Below are 18,620 nucleotides of genomic sequence, written 5' to 3' on the forward strand. Positions count from 1 at the left end.
GTTTATTCAATACAGTGTCAATAAAAGCACAAGCCAATTCAAATCCATCACACCTCAGGAGAGATCAATGCACTGGAGCTACGCTGTACCGACCCAAACATTCCACGTGTTTCCACGACAATGTTTACATACTTCAGTCATGTTGTTATGACTGACAGCTCACAGAACACATGTGTCATCACTACACCCCCACAAGCACAATAAGCACAGTCAAACCAAAACAACATATTTGTGGATCCACTACTCACCCAGCTGATGGAAAGCTCATCCTCTGGACTGACCACCGGTGCCTCTCCTTGCCGTTTTCTCCATACACCAACAACGTGATTCTCTGGAATCCAGCACGAACACACAAACGCTCTGCTTCGTATCACACCGTAAATCCACTCCTTAGCAGTCTTCAGCGGTTGTTTGTGGACCCGGCAGATCCAGTTAGCACTATAGCCGCTAATGCTAGCTCCCGGTAGCCTGCAAAGCTCCAACATCCGAGATTGCTTCTACCGCTAGCGTCAGCGCAAAGTCCCTCGTAGAGAACAATATATTTCCCACAGTCAACTGTATCCTGCGAGGCTCCAGGTACATTCACAGAGCGTATTATTGTCCATTAGCTTCGGAGCGACTAGCATGCGTGTACAGCAGCGACAAGGCGTGGTGACAACAACAGTCACATGTTCTACGGGTAGTCATTCAGACCATACGAGCCTCCGAGCGCTGAACTGCATCATTCTGGCTTCTGAACACTCGCTTACTAAGGCCTTGTCCACACGACTCGGCCGTTTGGAAACCCGAATACGCTCATTTTAAAACTGGCTCCCATACATGATATATCTATGTGGTAACTGTGGAAATTGGAAGAATTGTATAGTTGCCTGCCTGTCCACTAGGTGGCGTTTGGTAGAGTTGTTACCAGTTGGGTGTAAACAAAACAGAATTCTACTGCAGCTGGCACCCACAATGTTGCATTACTGCCATCTTCTGGATTCAAAGAGACAAACACTTTAAAAAAATAGACATAAAACCCTCAACCTATCACAAACCTCTGAAACTTGGGGGGCCAGGATGCCCCCCCTCTTCTCCTCCAGTCCTTCAGGACTTCGGATCTTCTGCCTTTGCGCTTCACCCTCCAGGAATCGAACCTGGCTCTTCAAGGGCACAAATCACTCCCTTTACCACCTGAGCCACTCACCCAGGTGTCTCAGTCAGCCTTTCACTCTTCACAGTCCCACAGAACAACACACCACTCACTTAACCCTCTGAGCCATCCGTTCAGATGCTTGGATTTCTTCTCGGCTCATATACCGTGCATGCTCCCTGAAACTACTGTTTTATAATTATATCTTACATATATAAGATCCACAACATATCAAAAGTAAAGGATGAAAAAAAGGACTTAAGAAAATAACATCACTAAGTATCAATAAATCCTGGAAACCAAAATCATTTCTCCCATGGAGAAACATTGTTCACTGTCACCATGACAACAGTTACAGTACACATATCCATAGATTAGACTGAACTGTAATCGATCAGCAGAGTTGAGAAAACATGTTAACTTGGTTAGGATGATTCAGATGTGCAACAAGCTGTAGTGAATTTTAACTTATTATTGGCTGAAGGAGCAAGAAAAAAAATCAGACTTTATTCTTTGTCTGACTGCATGTGATGTTTTTTTTTTTTTGCTTTAAAACATAAATATATGAAATGTTGATTCTCAAACCTGTGATCGTTCATTACAGGAGAGCTGTGCTCAACAAAGCAGCGTGTTGAACGCACCTCGAGCTGTTTTAATCTATGGCAAAACGGGCACACTGGCACTTTGATGGCTAATCACACGATCACTTCAGGGGAACAAATAAGGCACAAGCATGCACACACACACACACAGCTGCTGTTCACCTCAACAATCTCACACACTCCTCAACTGACACAGCCTTCTATTTTTTTAAATCAATATATGTACAGCCCAACAGTATATTTGTCTATTCAAATGTACTGAGATCAATTGACACACACACATAAAAGTATATAAAAGTATTGAAAAGACTGAATAAAGCTGTTAAACTGTGAACTCTGAACTTTGTTAAAACCTGACATTCAAGGCAAGTTTGCAGATTGTATTACTTCATGTAAGCACCAATTTACACAATCTACCATCCATACAAACCTGAACAATAGGATCTATTAGTAATGTCCATGTGCTTTAAAGAGAAAAAACACACCGAAGAAGAAAGTGAAGGGAAATGTCTTTACTGGATTTTTATATTTAAATTGGATTATTTTCCATGTTCTTTGACTCAGTCTTTACACATGCTGTCCTAAAGGACACACCATGTTCTGCTTCTTCTTTTTATAATCATCAAAGTTGATAACCTGAAGTGTCTTAAACATTTAACAAATAAATTCACTAAATTGTGACAATTAAACTAAAGAAATGATGCTGTTATGCTATATGACCAGCAGGTGGCGGAAGAGACTCAGAAACAAGGAGCCTATAGGCCGACTAGCTTGGCTGCTGACAGTTGGTATGGCAGGAGCCTCTCCATATGATCCTTAGATACTTACCTTTAAATCTTCTGCCTGACTTTGTATCAACGTGACATCATCATCTTATTTTCTTTCAGGGCTTCTTGGTACTTTTTAAGTCTTCTTGGTGTATTGAAATATTCTCATTGTGCAGTTACAGCATCACTGAAATGAATTGTTGATCTTTGTTGTTAACAGGAACATGGGGATCTGAAGCAGTCTGTCCTGTTTTTATATCTGATGTCTTGATGTGTGGCTCACCTGAACATCTGATAAGAGACTAAAACCATCAGGAGGACGCTGCCAAACCACCACAGACAGTTTGTCCTGCAACAACAGCAACAAGTGTTTGTCCTCACAAGTGTGTGAACTGCAGGAGAAGCACGCTTGTGATAAGCACTGCAAAACATGCCCCATGATCTGCATGAGCCTCTGACCTCTGTGACTGGGCCAGTGGTTTGCACTTTTGTCCACTAGGTGGAGCCACATGCTCAGACAGGCTCAGCTCTTGCCTCCTTTCCCATCCACAAAGCATGCTTCAAAAACATATGTATATGTATAAATATATATGAATAGTAGTTTATAACACAACATGTGTGGGTGTGTGATGACACAGTTTTCAGTCTGGTTAGTAACAAGTTAGTCATTAATAAGTCCAATTAGTCCAAACCCTCATCTCTCCTTTTCTCCAGCCTTCCTCACCACCACCAGGTCTAGACACACACAAACGCCAAACTGTGGTAATACCAGATATCATGGCATCATCAACTCTTCATAAGAATTTGTTTCTTTCTTTTTATATCTTTTCTTTTCTATTAGCAGTGATCAGTCTCATCTGAAGCTCCTCCTTCATGGTGTGGTTACAAACCACAGCACTCAGCAGTCTTATCTGAGGGCAGCAGGGGCTGATGGGAGTTTTGAGCAGCTCGTCCTCGTTTGGCCTCAGCTGCATCAGAGCGTCACTTCTCTGTGAGTTCACCAGAGGAAACATGCTTCTCCTGCCGGCTGCTGCTCTCTGCTGTCTGTGTTCAGGTGAGTGTTTCCAGCCAATCAGGCGCCGACGAGCCGCACCTGTAACAATCACTGACCTCCACCTGTCTCTGCAGTGCTGGTTTCCATGGCAGCAGATCTGATTCAGGACGATGCCTCGCTGACCAGGAGAGTCGGGGGACATGTGTCCTTCAGCTGTGGAGGGATTCAACAGTGTGGCTATGTGTGGTGGTACCAGAAGAAAGACCAGGACACATTCAGAGTGATTCTCTATATTGATAATGATGATGGTGACATCTATCGAGGTTACAATCATCCTCAGATAGATGATTTCTCAGCTGTAAAAACACAGAAGGGCTGGGAGCTGGAGCTCAAGACAGTTAAAGAGGATCATTCAGCCACCTACTACTGCTCCTGTGGGTTCCCACAGTGAGAGATTATGCGAGCAGCCTGAACAAAAACCAGCAGAGAACAGAAAACCACATCAGCTTCATGTTTCACCTCCATCTCAGACTCAAACACACTCAAAGAGCTCTGAAGCATCGAAAGCTGCACAAATCCATGTTTGATCCCAACAAAGGAAGGAATGAGTCCATGTGACCAGAGGGGACGCTGACTGGGAGTCTTCCAGTCGGAGCTTCACATGTTAACAGAGGAAGTTTAGAATCAGCAGGAAAAAGCTGATGATGAGGACGCTTTGATGGTTTTTACAAACATGGAGATTTTCAGTGTCTCTGTTTTACACAGACGTTCCTGCAACATGGAATTCTGACAGAATTCTGCCTCCTGATTGGATCCTTCACTCAGCAGGTTTTTGTATGAGCCTGTTTCACTGTGTGGATCTTTGGTCCTGGAACTAAACTGATAGTAACAGGTAAGAACTAACATTTATTTTTACTGTTGGAAATGTTGAAGCTGTTTAAAGTCACTTTCTTCATGAACTGTTTCTACTGAATCACATTTTTATTATTTTTATACTTTGTATAGAATTTATCACACAGCACACGGACAGAAAAAAATAAATAAAAAAAATTAAATTGAGTTATTGTTTCTGCAGAATTATTTTAGTGTTTCATCATTTCAGTATTTTTTTCATCAGTAATAAATTAATATATAAAATAAAGAAACCTGATGTGGTGCTACAATAAGAGGAAATCATTTGTACATATAAAAGATAAAAGATGACACATTTAAGATAAACATTAATATGTTTTACGAGTTAACACAGGTTCCATATTCATCAAAATTATATATATTTATTTATTTAATGTTATTTATATTTCATGCTGTATTTATTTCATCCCTAATATGCAAATCGCTTCTTAAAATACAAATCATGAACGTACACAGTCCTTCTCTGGTTAACTATAAACCTCATCACTACATCCAGTGGTAAAACAGACGTGAGCCCTTTTGTTGCTGCTGTCAGCTTCAAGGAGACATAAATACAGCATGAACTGAATCAATATGAATTAAAATGGAGGAAACCTTTATTTGACCCACAATGCAGACATTAAATAAATAAATGTAATATTATATAAATACATGAGGCAATAAATGAATGAATATCATGTCACCATATGAATGATCTGGCACCGACTGGCCTTTTGTTATGATGACTATTATAGTAAAATATTGAGACATAACTTCAAATATGCGGCATGGTGATTTAAATCATTCATACATAAATCTGACAAATTAAAACAATTTACAGATTTTTAAGTGATTAAATAATATGTATTATATGTGACAGATTCATTATAAAGCAGTTTTGTTATTTGTTACATGTGTAAACTTTATATATAACTTCATATTATAACAGTGGATTTAATAACCAGTTGTAGGTCAGCTACAGTTTATAGTTAAACGTCAGAAGCTCTGTCATAAATTGAAGTTTTATTTGCTTTTAGCTTCCTTTAAGTTCAGAATTTTTTATGTGCTTGTTCTTATGTGACAGAACAGTTTAGACATCAGATGCGTCATGTGACATGTCCTCCAACATTCCAAGAGGTGCATGTTAGGTTCATTGTCTCCAATTGACAAATAGACTCCAGTAGTACAGGACAAGTTCAGGACTAATTTAAATGATTTAAATTCCCTATCCCCCTCACAGCATGACGGAGCTGCTGCACTGACAGACTGATGATTGTGTGTCTGTGTTGTGTAGCCTCAGAGCAGCAGGTGGTGAAGCCTGTGGTGAGCGTGTACCCAGCAGCACCCACAGGCCGTCCTGAGGGGAGCAGCTCCCTGCTGTGTCTGGCCTCAGACATGTTTCCTCCTCTGGTCCGCTTCTCCTGGAAAAGACAGAAGGAGAACGGCCCGCTGGAGGAGCTGCATCCTGCTGAGGGAGAGCAGCTGGAGCTCAGAGAGACGGGACACAGCGCCACCATCTTGTTTGTCCAGCAGCAGGAGAGCAGCAGCTATAAGTACAGCTGCTATGTCAAACATGAGGGGGGCACAGTGAAGGCCCAAACAGAGCAAGGTAATGAACATGTTCATGAGATGTTGCGCAGAGAGCAGAGGACCTTTGTAAATATGTGACTCTTCTGTTTCAGAGCTTCCAGCTGCAGCTTCCTGTCCTCCAGAGAGAGAACCTGCAGACCTGCCAGCTGTGCAGCTCACTGACTGTAAGATCCATTCAGGATGAAGATGTTCACATCCCAACACAGTCAGAGAATGACCTGTCTGTCTGTCTGTCTGTGTGTCAGGGTCCTTCCAGTCTCAGTGCAGGGTGAAGCTGCTCCTGCTGCTCTACACTGTGCTGATAGTGAAGAGTCTGCTGTACTGCTGTGGACTCTCTCTGCTGATGATCGGCTGACTGCTCGTCCTCCATCACATCATCCATCACTGTCCTCAGAGTCCATCAGTGATCACATGAGGCTCTTTTTTTCTCTTTGTACTAAAACTTTGAGTCAGTATAAAACTGAATCTGACTTCCTGTCTGCTTTGATCTTTCTGCATTTATAGCTTTACTTTTTATCACAAAGTGTCTTCACATTATTTCACTGTCGTTTCACAGTAAAGCTGATCCATCATGTTGCTGCCTGGCAGTCATGTGACCATGGTTGTCAAGCAGCAGGTGCAGAACAGGATGTGATAAAAATCAAAGAATGAAACCACACGGCTGTTGTGTGTGTTCAGCGTGGTGTATGTGTGTGTTAATCCTCTTCTATAAATCTGCATGCCGACGACTGCTGTTTTCTACACAGTGACATAAAATGAGAAAATGTTTGAATGTTTTATCTGCACACATGTGCTCTCTGTGAGCTGTCTTCAGACTCTCTGCAGCTCTGTCACTTTCTGATATTAATAAACTCTTTCAGATCTGATGTTTTGTATCCAAACACATTTTCGGTGATTAATTAATTGTTGAAAACACTGAGTGCAGACTGATCAGTTTAAAGAGCATGCAGTGAGCAGGAAATGAGGCAGGTTGAGGACTTCCTGGAATGATTCTGTAACCGTCACAGTGAAACCCACAGAAACCCACAGAGCCGTCTGATTGGCTGCTTTCTGTCCTAATAACCACTGAGATCACACTGATATCTGCAGCTGTTCCTCCTTCTCTCTCTACACTAATAATGCTCTTGTTAAACAGTAGATGTAGCATTAAGCATCACTGCCCTCAAGTGGTCACTGTGGTCAGGTACAACATGTTGTCTGTGAAGGTGAGAGTATGAACCAGAGGTACAACTGACCTGTGATGTCATAACAAGACCAACAGCTCTCTTTAACAGACCAAGAGAAGAGTGATGTCACAAGCAGACCTAACAGGCCTGTTTAAGACAAGTGGAGAATGATGTCATAATCAGAGCAACACATGAAGTAAAGACATGTTTGAATGACTGTGGTCAAAGAAAGAAATTATTGAAGTCAATAGAAAATGAGAGTAAATGTTGCTGCTGTCCTTCACTCTGACTGGAGACAGGAGCTGTTTAATCATCATTGTAACAATAAGAAGAAAGCAGCACAGAGTCACATGATCATGTTGTACAGTAATGAGTGGAAACAAAAAGCAGGAAAGGAGGAAACAGAACTTTTAGCTCAAGTGCTGCCACCTAGTGTCAATATGTGGTATTAATTCTACTACATATTCCACCTTTAACTCACTGCCATATATACTGTGCCATGTGTGAAGTGATAATAAAAATGTGAATGTGAATGTGTTGTATATTAACAACAACACCTGTGCACTTTTAACCCACACTTTTGTACAATCGCCAACCCTGCCCACAGCTCCTGTTGATGACCTCGTAAGCACTTTCACTTGCAACCTTGGAGACATGCCACACTGGTTAAAACTCAAAACACAATCTGCACACAGACAGAAGACAGAAGGCGAAAAACTATGCTCCAATCCTAAAACCATCCTATTTCTCAGAGATTATCCATAGGAAGAGCGACAATGCTCACACATTGTCAGCATCAGCATCAGTCCCACCTGAACTGCTGTCTTAAAAATAACGCAATGAATTTGCATCATTTCTCACACTTAGAGTGTTAAAAGTAAGACAAACACTTTGCAGCTCTAGATCCAGAAAAACCACAATGTCACTTGTGCTTCTCACCACCTCCAGTTGACCTGGCACATTTAACCTCCTACAGCACTGACAGAAACTACTAAACGACTAAAAACTAAAACATGCTCCCTGCAAAATCTAACATAAACAATTTTCACTGCATAGCTTCACGTGTGCAGATAGTAAACAATTCTCGTCAGTCAGGGCACTTTCCCCAAGCCCTGACAACTGCATTCATTACAACTCTTCAAAAACAATCAAACCTGGACATGGACAAGGTTAGACATCAAATGACGAACCTTACTTTTCTTATTTATTTTTTCATAATCAACAACAACAACAATTATTTTTCACAACAACAAAGTCTACTTAACACAGCTATGACAACTGCCTGTTTATTCAATACAGTGTCAATGAAAGCACAAGCCGATTCCACGACAATGTTTACATACTTCAGTCATGTTGTTATGACTGACAGCTCACAGAACACATGTGTCATCACTACACCCCCACAAGCACAATAAGCACAGTCAAACCAAAACAACACATTTGTGGATCCACGACTCACCAAGCTGATGGAAAGCTCATCCTCTGGACTGACCACCGGTGCCTCTCCTTGCCATTTTCTCCATACACCAACAACGTGATTCTCTGGAATCCAGCACGAACACACAAACGCTCTGCTTCGTATCACACCGTAAATCCACTCCTTAGCAGTCTTCAGCGGTTGTTTGTGGACCCGGCGGATCCAGTTAGCCGTATAGCCGCTAATGCTAGCTCCCAGTAGCCTGCAAAGCTCCAACATCCGAGATTGCTTCTACCGCTAGCGTCAGCGCAAAATGTCCCTCGTAGAGAACAATATATTTCCCACAGTCGACTGTATCCTGTGAGGCTCCAGGTACATTCACAGAGCGTATTATTGTCCATTAGCTTCGAAGCAACTAGCATGCGTGTACAGCAGCGACAAGGCGTGGTGACAACAACAGTCACATGTTCTACGGGTAGTCATTCAGACCATACGAGCCTCCGAGCGCTGAACTGCATCATTCTGGCTTCTGAACACTCGCTTACTAAGGCCTTGTCCACACGACTCGGCCGTTTGGAAACCCGAATACGCTCATTTTAAAACCGGCTCCCATACTTGATATATCTGTGTGGTAACTGTGGAAATTGGAAGAATTGTATAGTTGCCTGCCTGTCCACTAGGTGGCGTTTGGTAGAGTTGTTACCAGTTGGGTGTAAACAAAACAGAATTCTACTGCAGCTGGCACCCAAAATGTTGCATTACTGCCATCTTCTGGATTCAAAGAGACAAACACTTTAAAAAAATAGACATAAAACCCTCAACCTATCACAAACCTCTGAAACCCGGGGGGCCAGGACACCCCCCTCTTCTCCTCCAGCCCTTCAGGACTTCGGATCTTCTACCTTTGCGCTTCACCCTCCAGGAATCGAACCTGGCTCTTCAAGGGCACAAATCACTCCCTTTACCACCTGAGCCACTCACCCAGGTGTCTCAGTCAGCCTTTCACTCTTCACAGTCCCACAGAACAACACACCACTCACTTAACCCTCTGAGCCATTCGTTCAGATGCTTGGATTTCTTCTTGGCTCATATACCGTCCATGCTCCCTGAAACTACCGTTTTATAATTATATCTTACATATATAAGATCCACAACATATCAAAAGTAAAGAATGAAAAAAAGGGAGTTAAGAAAATAACATCACTAAGTATCAATAAATCCTGGAAACCAAAATCATTTCTCCCATGGAGAAACATTGTTTACTGTCACCATGACAACAGTTACATTACAAATATCCATTTTTTTTTCTCTTTGTACTAAAACTTTGAGTCAGTATAAAACTGAATCTGACTTCCTGTCTGCTTCGATCTTTCTGCATTTATAGCTTTACTTTTTATCACAAAGTGTCTTCACATTATTTCACTGTCGTTTCACAGTAAAGCTGATCCATCATGTTGCAGCCTGGCAGTCATGTGACCATGGTTGTCAAGCAGCAGGTGCAGAACAAGATGTGATCAAAATCAAAGGATGAAACCACACGGCTGTTGTGTGTGTTCAGCGTGGTGTATGTGTGTGTTAATCCTCTTCTATAAATCTGCATTCCGACGACTGCTGTTTTCTTCACAGTGACATAAAATGAGAAAATGTTTGAATGTTTTATCTGCACACATGTGCTCTCTGTGATTTGATGATGAATGAATGGTTTCAATGTGAGTAGATGAGGAAATTAACCTACAGCTGTCTTCAGAATCTCTGCAGCTTTCTGATATTAATAAACTCTTTCAGATCTGATGTTTTGTATCCAAACACATTTTCTGTGATTAATTAATTGTTGAAAACACTGAGTGCAGAGTGATCTGTTTAAAGAGCATGCAGTGAGCAGGAAATGAGGCAGGTTGAGGACTTCCTGGAATGATTCTGTAACCGTCACAGTGAAACCCACAGAAACCCACGGAGCCGTCTGATTGGCTGCTTTCTGTCCTAATAACCACTGAGATCACACTGATATCTGCAGCTGTTCCTCCATCTCTCTCTACACTAATAATCCTCTTGTTAATAAACAGTAGATGTAGCATTAAGCATCACTGCCCTCAAGTGGTCACTGTCAGGTACAACATGTTGTCTGTGAAGGTGAGAGTAACCAGAGGTACAACTGACCTGTGATGTCATAACAAGACCAACAGCTCTCTTTAACAGACCAAGGGAAGAGTGATGTCACAAGCAGACCTAACAGGCCTGTTTAAGACAAGTGGAGAATGATGTCATAATCAGAGCAACACATGAAGTAAAGACATGTATGAATGACTGTGGTCAAAGAACGAAATGATTGAAGTCAATAGAAAATGAGAGTAAATGTTGCTGCTGTCCTTCACTCTGACTGGAGACAGGAGCTGTATAATCATCATTGTAACAATAAGAAGAAAGCAGCACACCAGTCGCATGATCATGTTGTACAGTAATGAGTGGAAACAAAAAGCAGGTGAGGAGGAAACACAACTTTTAGCTCAAGTGCTGCCACCTAGTGTCAATATGTGTTATTAATTCTGACTACATATTCCACCTTTAACTCACTGCCATTTATACTGTGCCATGTGTGAAGTGATAATAAAAATGTGAATGTGAATGTGTTGTATATTAACAACAACACCTGTGCACTTTTAACCCACACTTTTGTACAATCGCCAACCCTGCCCACAGCTCCTGTTGATGACCTCGTAAGCACTTTCACTTGCAACCTTGGAGACATGCCACACTGGTTAAAACTCAAAACACAATCTGCACACAGACAGAAGACAGAAGGCGAAAAACTATGCTCCAATCCTAAAACCATCCTATTTCTCAGAGATTATCCATAGGAAGAGCGACAATGCTCACACATTGTCAGCATCAGCATCAGTCCCACCTGAACTGCTGTCTTAAAAATAACGCAATGAATTTGCATCATTTCTCACACTTAGAGTGTTAAAAGTAAGACAAACACTTTGCAGCTCTAGATCCAGAAAAACCACAATGTCACTTGTGCTTCTCACCACCTCCAGTTGACCTGGCACATTTAACCTCCTCCAGCACTGACAGAAACTACTAAACGACTAAAAACTAAAACATGCTCCCTGCAAAATCTAACATAAATAATTTTCACTGCATAGCTTCACGTGTGCAGATAGTAAACAATTCTCCTCAGTCAGGGCACTTTCCCCAAGCCCTGACAACTGCAGTCATTACAACTCTTCAAAAACAATCAAACCTGGACATGGACAAGGTTAGACATCAAATGACGAACCTTACTTTTCTTATTTATTTTTTCATAATCAACAACAACAACATCAATTATTTTTCACAACAACAAAGTCTACTTAACACAGCTATGACAACTGCCTGTTTATTCAATACAGTGTCAATAAAAGCACAAGCCAATTCAAATCCATCACACCTCAGGAGAGATCAATGCACTGGAGCTACGCTGTACCGACCCAAACATTCCACGTGTTTCCACGACAATGTTTACATACTTCAGTCATGTTGTTATGACTGACTGTAGTGTCATCACTACACCCCCACAAGCACAATAAGCACAGTCAAACCAAAACAACACATTTGTGGATCCACTACTCACCCAGCTGATGGAAAGCTCATCCTCTGGACTGACCACCGGTGCCTCTCCTTGCCGTTTTCTCCATACACCAACAACGTGATTCTCTGGAATCCAGCACGAACACACAAACGCTCTGCTTCGTATCACACCGTAAATCCACTCCTTAGCAGTCTTCAGCGGTTGTTTGTGGACCCCGGCAGATCCAGTTAGCCGTATAGCCGCTAATGCTAGCTCCCGGTAGCCTGCAAAGCTCCAACATCCGAGATTGCTTCTACCGCTAGCCTCAGCGCAAAGTCCCTCGTAGAGAACAACATATTTCCCACAGTCAACTGTATCCTGCGAGGCTCCAGGTACATTCACAGAGCGTATTATTGTCCATTAGCTTCGGAGCGTCTAGCATGCGTGTACAGCAGCGACAAGGCGTGGTGACAACAACAGTCACGTGTCCTACGGGCAGTCATTCAGACCATACGAGCTCTGAGCCGCAGAACTGTATCATTCTGGCTTCTGAACACTCGCTTACTAAGGCCTTGTCCACACGACTCGGTTGTTTGGAAACCCGAATACGCTCATTTTAAAACCGGCTCCCATACTTGCCTGCCTGTCCACTAGGTGGCGTTTGGTAGAGTTGTTACCAGTTGGGTGTAAACAAAACAGAATTCTACTGCAGCTGGCACCCACAATGTTGCATTACTGCCATCTTCTGGATTCAAAGAGACAAACACTTTAAAAAAATAGACATAAAACCCTCAACCTATCACAAACCTCCGAAACCTGGGGGGCCAGGACGCCCCCCTCTTCTGCTCCAGCCCTTCTGGACTTCGGATCTTCTGCCTTCGCTCTTCCCCCTCCAGGAATCGAACCTGGCTCTTTAAGGGCACAAATCACTCCCTTTACCACCTGAGCCACTCGCCCAGGCGTCTCAGTCAGCCTTTCACTCTTCACAGTCCCACAGCACTGCAAAACATGCCCCATGATCTGCATGAGCCTCTGACTTCTGTGGCTGGGCCAGTGGTTTGCACTTTTGTCCACTAGGTGGAGCCACATGCTCAGACAGGCTCAGCTCTTGCCTCATTTTCCATCCACAAAGCATGCTTCAAAAACATATGTATGTGTATAAATATATATGAATAGTAGTTTATAACACAACATGTGTGGGTGTGTGATGACACAGTTTTCAGTCTGGTTAGTAACAAGTTAGTCATTAATAAGTTCAATTAGTCCAAACCCTCATCTCTCCTGTTCTCCAGCCTTCCTCACAACCACCAGGTCTAGACACACACAAACGCCAAACTGTGGTAATACCAGATATCATGGCATCATCAACTCTTCATAAGAACTCTTTTCTTTCTTTTTATATCTTTTCTTTTCTATTAGCAGTGATCAGTCTCATCTGAAGCTCCTCCTTCATGGTGTGGTTACAAACCACAGCACCCAGCAGTCTTATCTGAGGGCAGCAGGGGCTGATGGGAGTTTTGAGCAGCTCGTCCTCATTTGGCCTCAGCTGCATCAGAGCGTCACTTCTCTGTGAGTTCACCAGAGGAAACATGCTTCTCCTGCCGGCTGCTGCTCTCTGCTGTCTGTGTTCAGGTGAGTGTTTCCAGCCAATTAGGCGCTGACGAGCCGCACCTGTAACAATCACTGACCTCCACCTGTCTCTGCAGCGCTGGTTTCCATGGCAGCAGATCTGATTCAGGACGATGCCTCGCTGACCAGGAGAGTCGGTGGAAATGTGTCCTTCAGCTGTGGAGGGCTTCAACAGTGCGGTAGCTATGTGTGGTGGTACCAGAAGAAAGACAAGGACACATTCAGAGTGATTCTCTATATTAATAATAATAATGGTGACATCTATCGAGGTTACAATCATCCTCAGATAGATGATTTCTCAGCTGTAAAAACACAGAAGGGCTGGGAGCTGGAGCTCAAGACAGTTAAAGAGGATCATTCAGCCACCTACTACTGCTCCTGTGAGTTCCCACAGTGAGAGATTATGCGAGCAGCCTGAACAAAAACCAGCAGAGAACAGAAAACCACATCAGCTTCATGTTTCACCTCCATCTCAGACTCAAACACACTCAAAGAGCTCTGAAGCATCGAAAGCTGCACAAATCCATGTTTGATCCCAACAAAGGAAGGAATGAGTCCATGTGACCAGAGGGGACGCTGACTGGGAGTCTTCCAGTCGGAGCTTCACATGTTAACAGAGGAAGTTTAGAATCAGCAGGAAAAAGCTGATGATGAAGACGCTTTGATGGTTTTTACAAACATGGAGATTTTCAGTGTCTCTGTTTTACACAGACGTTCCTGCAACATGGAATTCTGACAGAATTCTGCCTCCTGATTGGATCCTTCACTCAGCAGGTTTTTGTATGAGCCTGTTTCACTGTGTGTGAGGATCTTTGGTCCTGGAACTAAACTGATAGTAACAGGTAAGAACTAACATTTATTTTTACTGTTGGAAATGTTGAAGCTGTTTAAAGTCACTTTCTTCATGAACTGTTTCTACTGAATCACATTTTTATTATTTTTATACTTTGTATAGAATTTATCACACAGCACACGGACAGAAAAAATTAAATTAAAAAAAAATTGAGTTATTGTTTCTGCAGGATTATTTTAGTGTTTCATCATTTCAGTATTTTTTCATCAGTAATAAATTAAAATATACAATAAAGAAACCTGATGTGGTGCTACAATAAGAGGAAATCATTTGTACATATAAAAGATAAAAGATTTAAGATAAACATTAATATGTTTTACGTGTTAACACAGGTATAAAAATAAATATTTTGCTTTTGTAAATAAAGTAAATGATGGTAAAAAGACATCAATATGTAATAATTATAATAACTCATCATAATGTGTATGTTAAATGTGATCTGGAAAACATTTTATCTAGCATGTCCATCAATAATATTTAATGAACAGAAATGTATAATATTTGACATATCCACACATGCTGCCCGTGTCTGCTTCAAGTTTATTTATTTAATGTTTATATTTCATGCTGTATTTATTTCATCGCTAATATGCAAATCGCTTCTTAAAATACAAATCATGAACGTACACAGTCCTTCTCTGGTTAACTATAAACCTCATCACTACATCCAGTGGTAAAACAGACGTGAGCCCTTTTGTTGCTGCTGTCAGCTTCAAGGAGACATAAATACAGCATGAACTGAATAAATATGAATTAAAATGGAGGAAACCTTTATTTCACCCACAATGCAGACATTAAATAAATAAATGTAATATTAAACAAATACATGAGGCAACAAATGAATTAATAATATGCCACCAATATGCAGTATGGTGATTTAAATCATGTTTTATACATAAATCTGACAAATTAAAACAATTTAAAGATTTTTACAAGTTATTAAATAATATGTATTATATGTGACAGATTCATTATAAAGCAGTTTTGTTATTTGTTACATGTGTGTAAACTTTATATATAACTTCATATTATAACAGTGGATTTGTCATAATAACCAGTTGTAGGTCAGCTACAGTTTATAGTTAAATGTCAGAAGCTCTGTCATAAATTGATGTTTTATTTGCTTTTAGCTTCCTTTAAGATTCAGACTTGCTTGTTCTTATGTGACAGAACATTTTAGACATCAGATGCATCATGTGACATGTCCTCCAACATTCCAAGACGTGCATGTTAGGTTCATTGTCTTTGTCTTTCTGTGGCAGCCCTGTGATAGACTGGCCACCCATCAAGGACTGTCTCCAATTGACAAATATACTCCAGTAGCACAGGACAAGTTCAGGAATGATTTAATTTCCCTATCATATCATGTCTGTGTTGTGTAGCCTCAGAGCAGCAGGTCGTGTTGCCCGTGGTGAGCGTGTACCCAGCAGCACCCACAGGCCGTCCTGAGGGGAGCAGCTCCCTGCTGTGTCTGGCCTCAGACATGTTTCCTCCTCTGGTCCGCTTCTCCTGGAAAAGACAGAAGGAGAACGACTCGCTGGAGGAGCTGCATCCTGCTGAGGGAGAGCAGCTGGAGCTCAGAGAGACGGGACACAGCGCCGCCATCTTATTTGTCCAGCAGCAGGAGAGCAGCAGTTATAAGTACAGCTGCTATGTCAAACATGAGGGGGGCACAGTGAAGGCCCAAACAGAGCAAGGTAATGAACATGTTCATGAGATGTTGCGCAGAGAGCAGAGGACCTTTGTAAACATGTGACTCTTCTGTTTCAGAGCTTCCAGCTGCAGCTTCCTGTCCTCCAGAGAGAGAACCTGCAGACCTGCCAGCTGTGCAGCTCACTGACTGTAAGACCCATTCAGGATGAAGATGTTCACATCCTACCACAGTCAGAGAATGACCTGTCTGTCTGTGTGTCTGTGTGTCAGGGTCCTTCCAGTCTCAGTGCAGGGTGAAGCTGCTCCTGCTGCTCTACACTGTGCTGATAGTGAAGAGTCTGCTGTACTGCTGTGGACTCTCTCTGCTGATGATCGGCTGACTGCTCGTCCTCCATCACTGTCCTCAGAGTCCATCAGTGATCACATGATGCTCTTTTTTCTCTTTGTACTAAAACTTTGAGTCAGTATAAAACTGAATCTGACTTCCTGTCTGCTTCGATCTTTCTGCATTTATAGCTTTACTTTTTATCACAAAGTGTCTTCACATTATTTCACTGTCGTTTCACAGTAAAGCTGATCCATCATGTTGCAGCCTGGCAGTCATGTGACCATGGTTGTCAAGCAGCAGGTGCAGAACAGCATGTGATAAAAATCAAAGGATGAAACCACACGGCTGTTGTGTGTGTTCAGCGTGGTGTATATGTGTGTTAATCCTCTTCTATAAATCTGCATTCCGACGACTGCTGTTTTCTTCACAGTGACATAAAATGAGAAAATGTTTGAATGTTTTATCTGCACACATGTGCTCTCTGAGATTTGATGATGAATGGATTGTTTCAATGTGAGTAGAAGAATAAATGAACCTGCAGCTGTCTTCAGACTCTGCAGCTCTGTCACTTTCTGATATTAATAAACTCTTTCAGATCTGATGTTTTGTATCCAAACACATTTTCTGTGATTAATTAATTGTTGAAAACACTGAGTGCAGACTGATCAGTTTAAAGAGCATGCAGTGAGCAGGAAATGAGGCAGGTTGAGGACTTCCTGGAATGATTCTGTAACCGTCACAGTGAAACCCACAGAAACCCACAGAGCCGTCTGATTGGCTGCTTTCCGTCCTAATAACCACTGAGATCACACTGATCTGCAGCTGTTCCTCCATCTCTCTCTACACTAATAATCCTCTTGTTAATAAACAGTAGATGTAGCATTAAGCATCACTGCCCTCAAGTGGTCACTGTCAGGTACAACATGTTGTCTGTGAAGGTGAGAGTATGAACCAGAGGTACAACTGACCTGTGATGTCATAACAAGACCAACAGCTCTCTTTAACAGACCAAGAGAAGAGTGATGTCACAAGCAGACCTAACAGGCCTGTTTAAGACAAGTGGAGAATGATGTCATAATCAGAGCAACACATGAAGTAAAGACATGTATGAATGACTGTGGTCAAAGAAAGAAATGATTGAAGTCAATAGAAAATGAGAGTAAATGTTGCTGCTGTCCTTCACTCTGACTGGAGACAGGAGCTGTTTAATCATCATTCTAACAATAAGAAGAAAGCAGCACACCAGTCACATGATCATGTTGTACAGTAAATGAGTGGAAACAAAAAGCAGGTGAGGAGAAAACAGAACTTTTAGCTCAAGTGCTGCCACCTAGTGTCAATATGTGGTATTAATTCTACTACATATTCCACCTTTAACTCACTGCCATATATACTGTGCCATGTGTGAAGTGATAATAAAAATGTGAATGTGAATGTGTTGTATATTAACAACAACACCTGTGCACTTTTAACCCACACTTTTGTACAATCACCAACCCTGCCCACAGCTCCTGTTGATGACCTCGTAAGCACTTTCACTTGCAACCTTGGAGACATGCCACACTGGTTAAAACTCAAAACACAATCTGCACACAGACAGAAGACAGAAGGCGAAAAACTATGCTCCAATCCTAAAACCATCCTATTTCTCAGAGATTATCCATAGGAAGAGCGACAATTCTCACACATTGTCAGCATCAGCATCAGTCCCACCTGAACTGCTGTCTTAAAAATAACGCAATGAATTTGCATCATTTCTCACACTAAGAGTGTTAAAAGTAAGACAAACACTTTGCAGCTCTAGCTCCAGCAAAACCACAATGTCACTTGTGCTTCTCACCACCGCCAGTTGACCTGGCACATTTAACCTCCTACAGCACTGACAGAAACTACTAAACGACTAAAACCTAAAACATGCTCCCTGCAAAATCTAACATAAATAATTTTCACTGCATAGCTTCACGTGTGCAGATAGTAAATAATTCTCCTCAGTCAGGGCACTTTCCCCAAGCCCTGACAACTGCAGTCATTACAACTCTTCAAAAACA

The 18,620-nt window shown here is 41.9% G+C and overlaps 1 protein-coding gene and 1 gene segment (V, D, J or C); both read left to right on the top strand.

Moving 5' to 3' along the window:
- The first annotated feature begins 3,512 nt into the window (after positions 1-3,512).
- Positions 3,513-6,730, top strand: LOC114444874 (immunoglobulin lambda-1 light chain-like). The gene is made up of 7 exons (XM_028419754.1): positions 3,513-3,555; positions 3,630-3,929; positions 4,194-4,216; positions 4,360-4,387; positions 5,681-5,995; positions 6,069-6,140; positions 6,222-6,730. Exons 1-7 carry the CDS (start codon positions 3,513-3,515, stop codon positions 6,329-6,331), a joined length of 891 nt encoding a protein of 296 aa, XP_028275555.1. The 3' UTR covers positions 6,332-6,730.
- Positions 6,731-10,037: 3,307 nt separating this feature from the next.
- Positions 10,038-17,096, top strand: LOC114444883 (Ig lambda chain C region-like). The segment is given in 5 exon segments: positions 10,038-10,069; positions 14,531-14,580; positions 15,974-16,288; positions 16,362-16,433; positions 16,515-17,096. Coding segments are annotated over 5 exon segments (579 nt in total).
- The last annotated feature ends 1,524 nt before the right edge of the window (positions 17,097-18,620 follow it).

This window comes from Parambassis ranga, chromosome 2 (genome assembly GCF_900634625.1).
Source record: "Parambassis ranga chromosome 2, fParRan2.1, whole genome shotgun sequence".
In the NCBI taxonomy this organism is placed as follows: domain Eukaryota; kingdom Metazoa; phylum Chordata; class Actinopteri; family Ambassidae; genus Parambassis; species Parambassis ranga.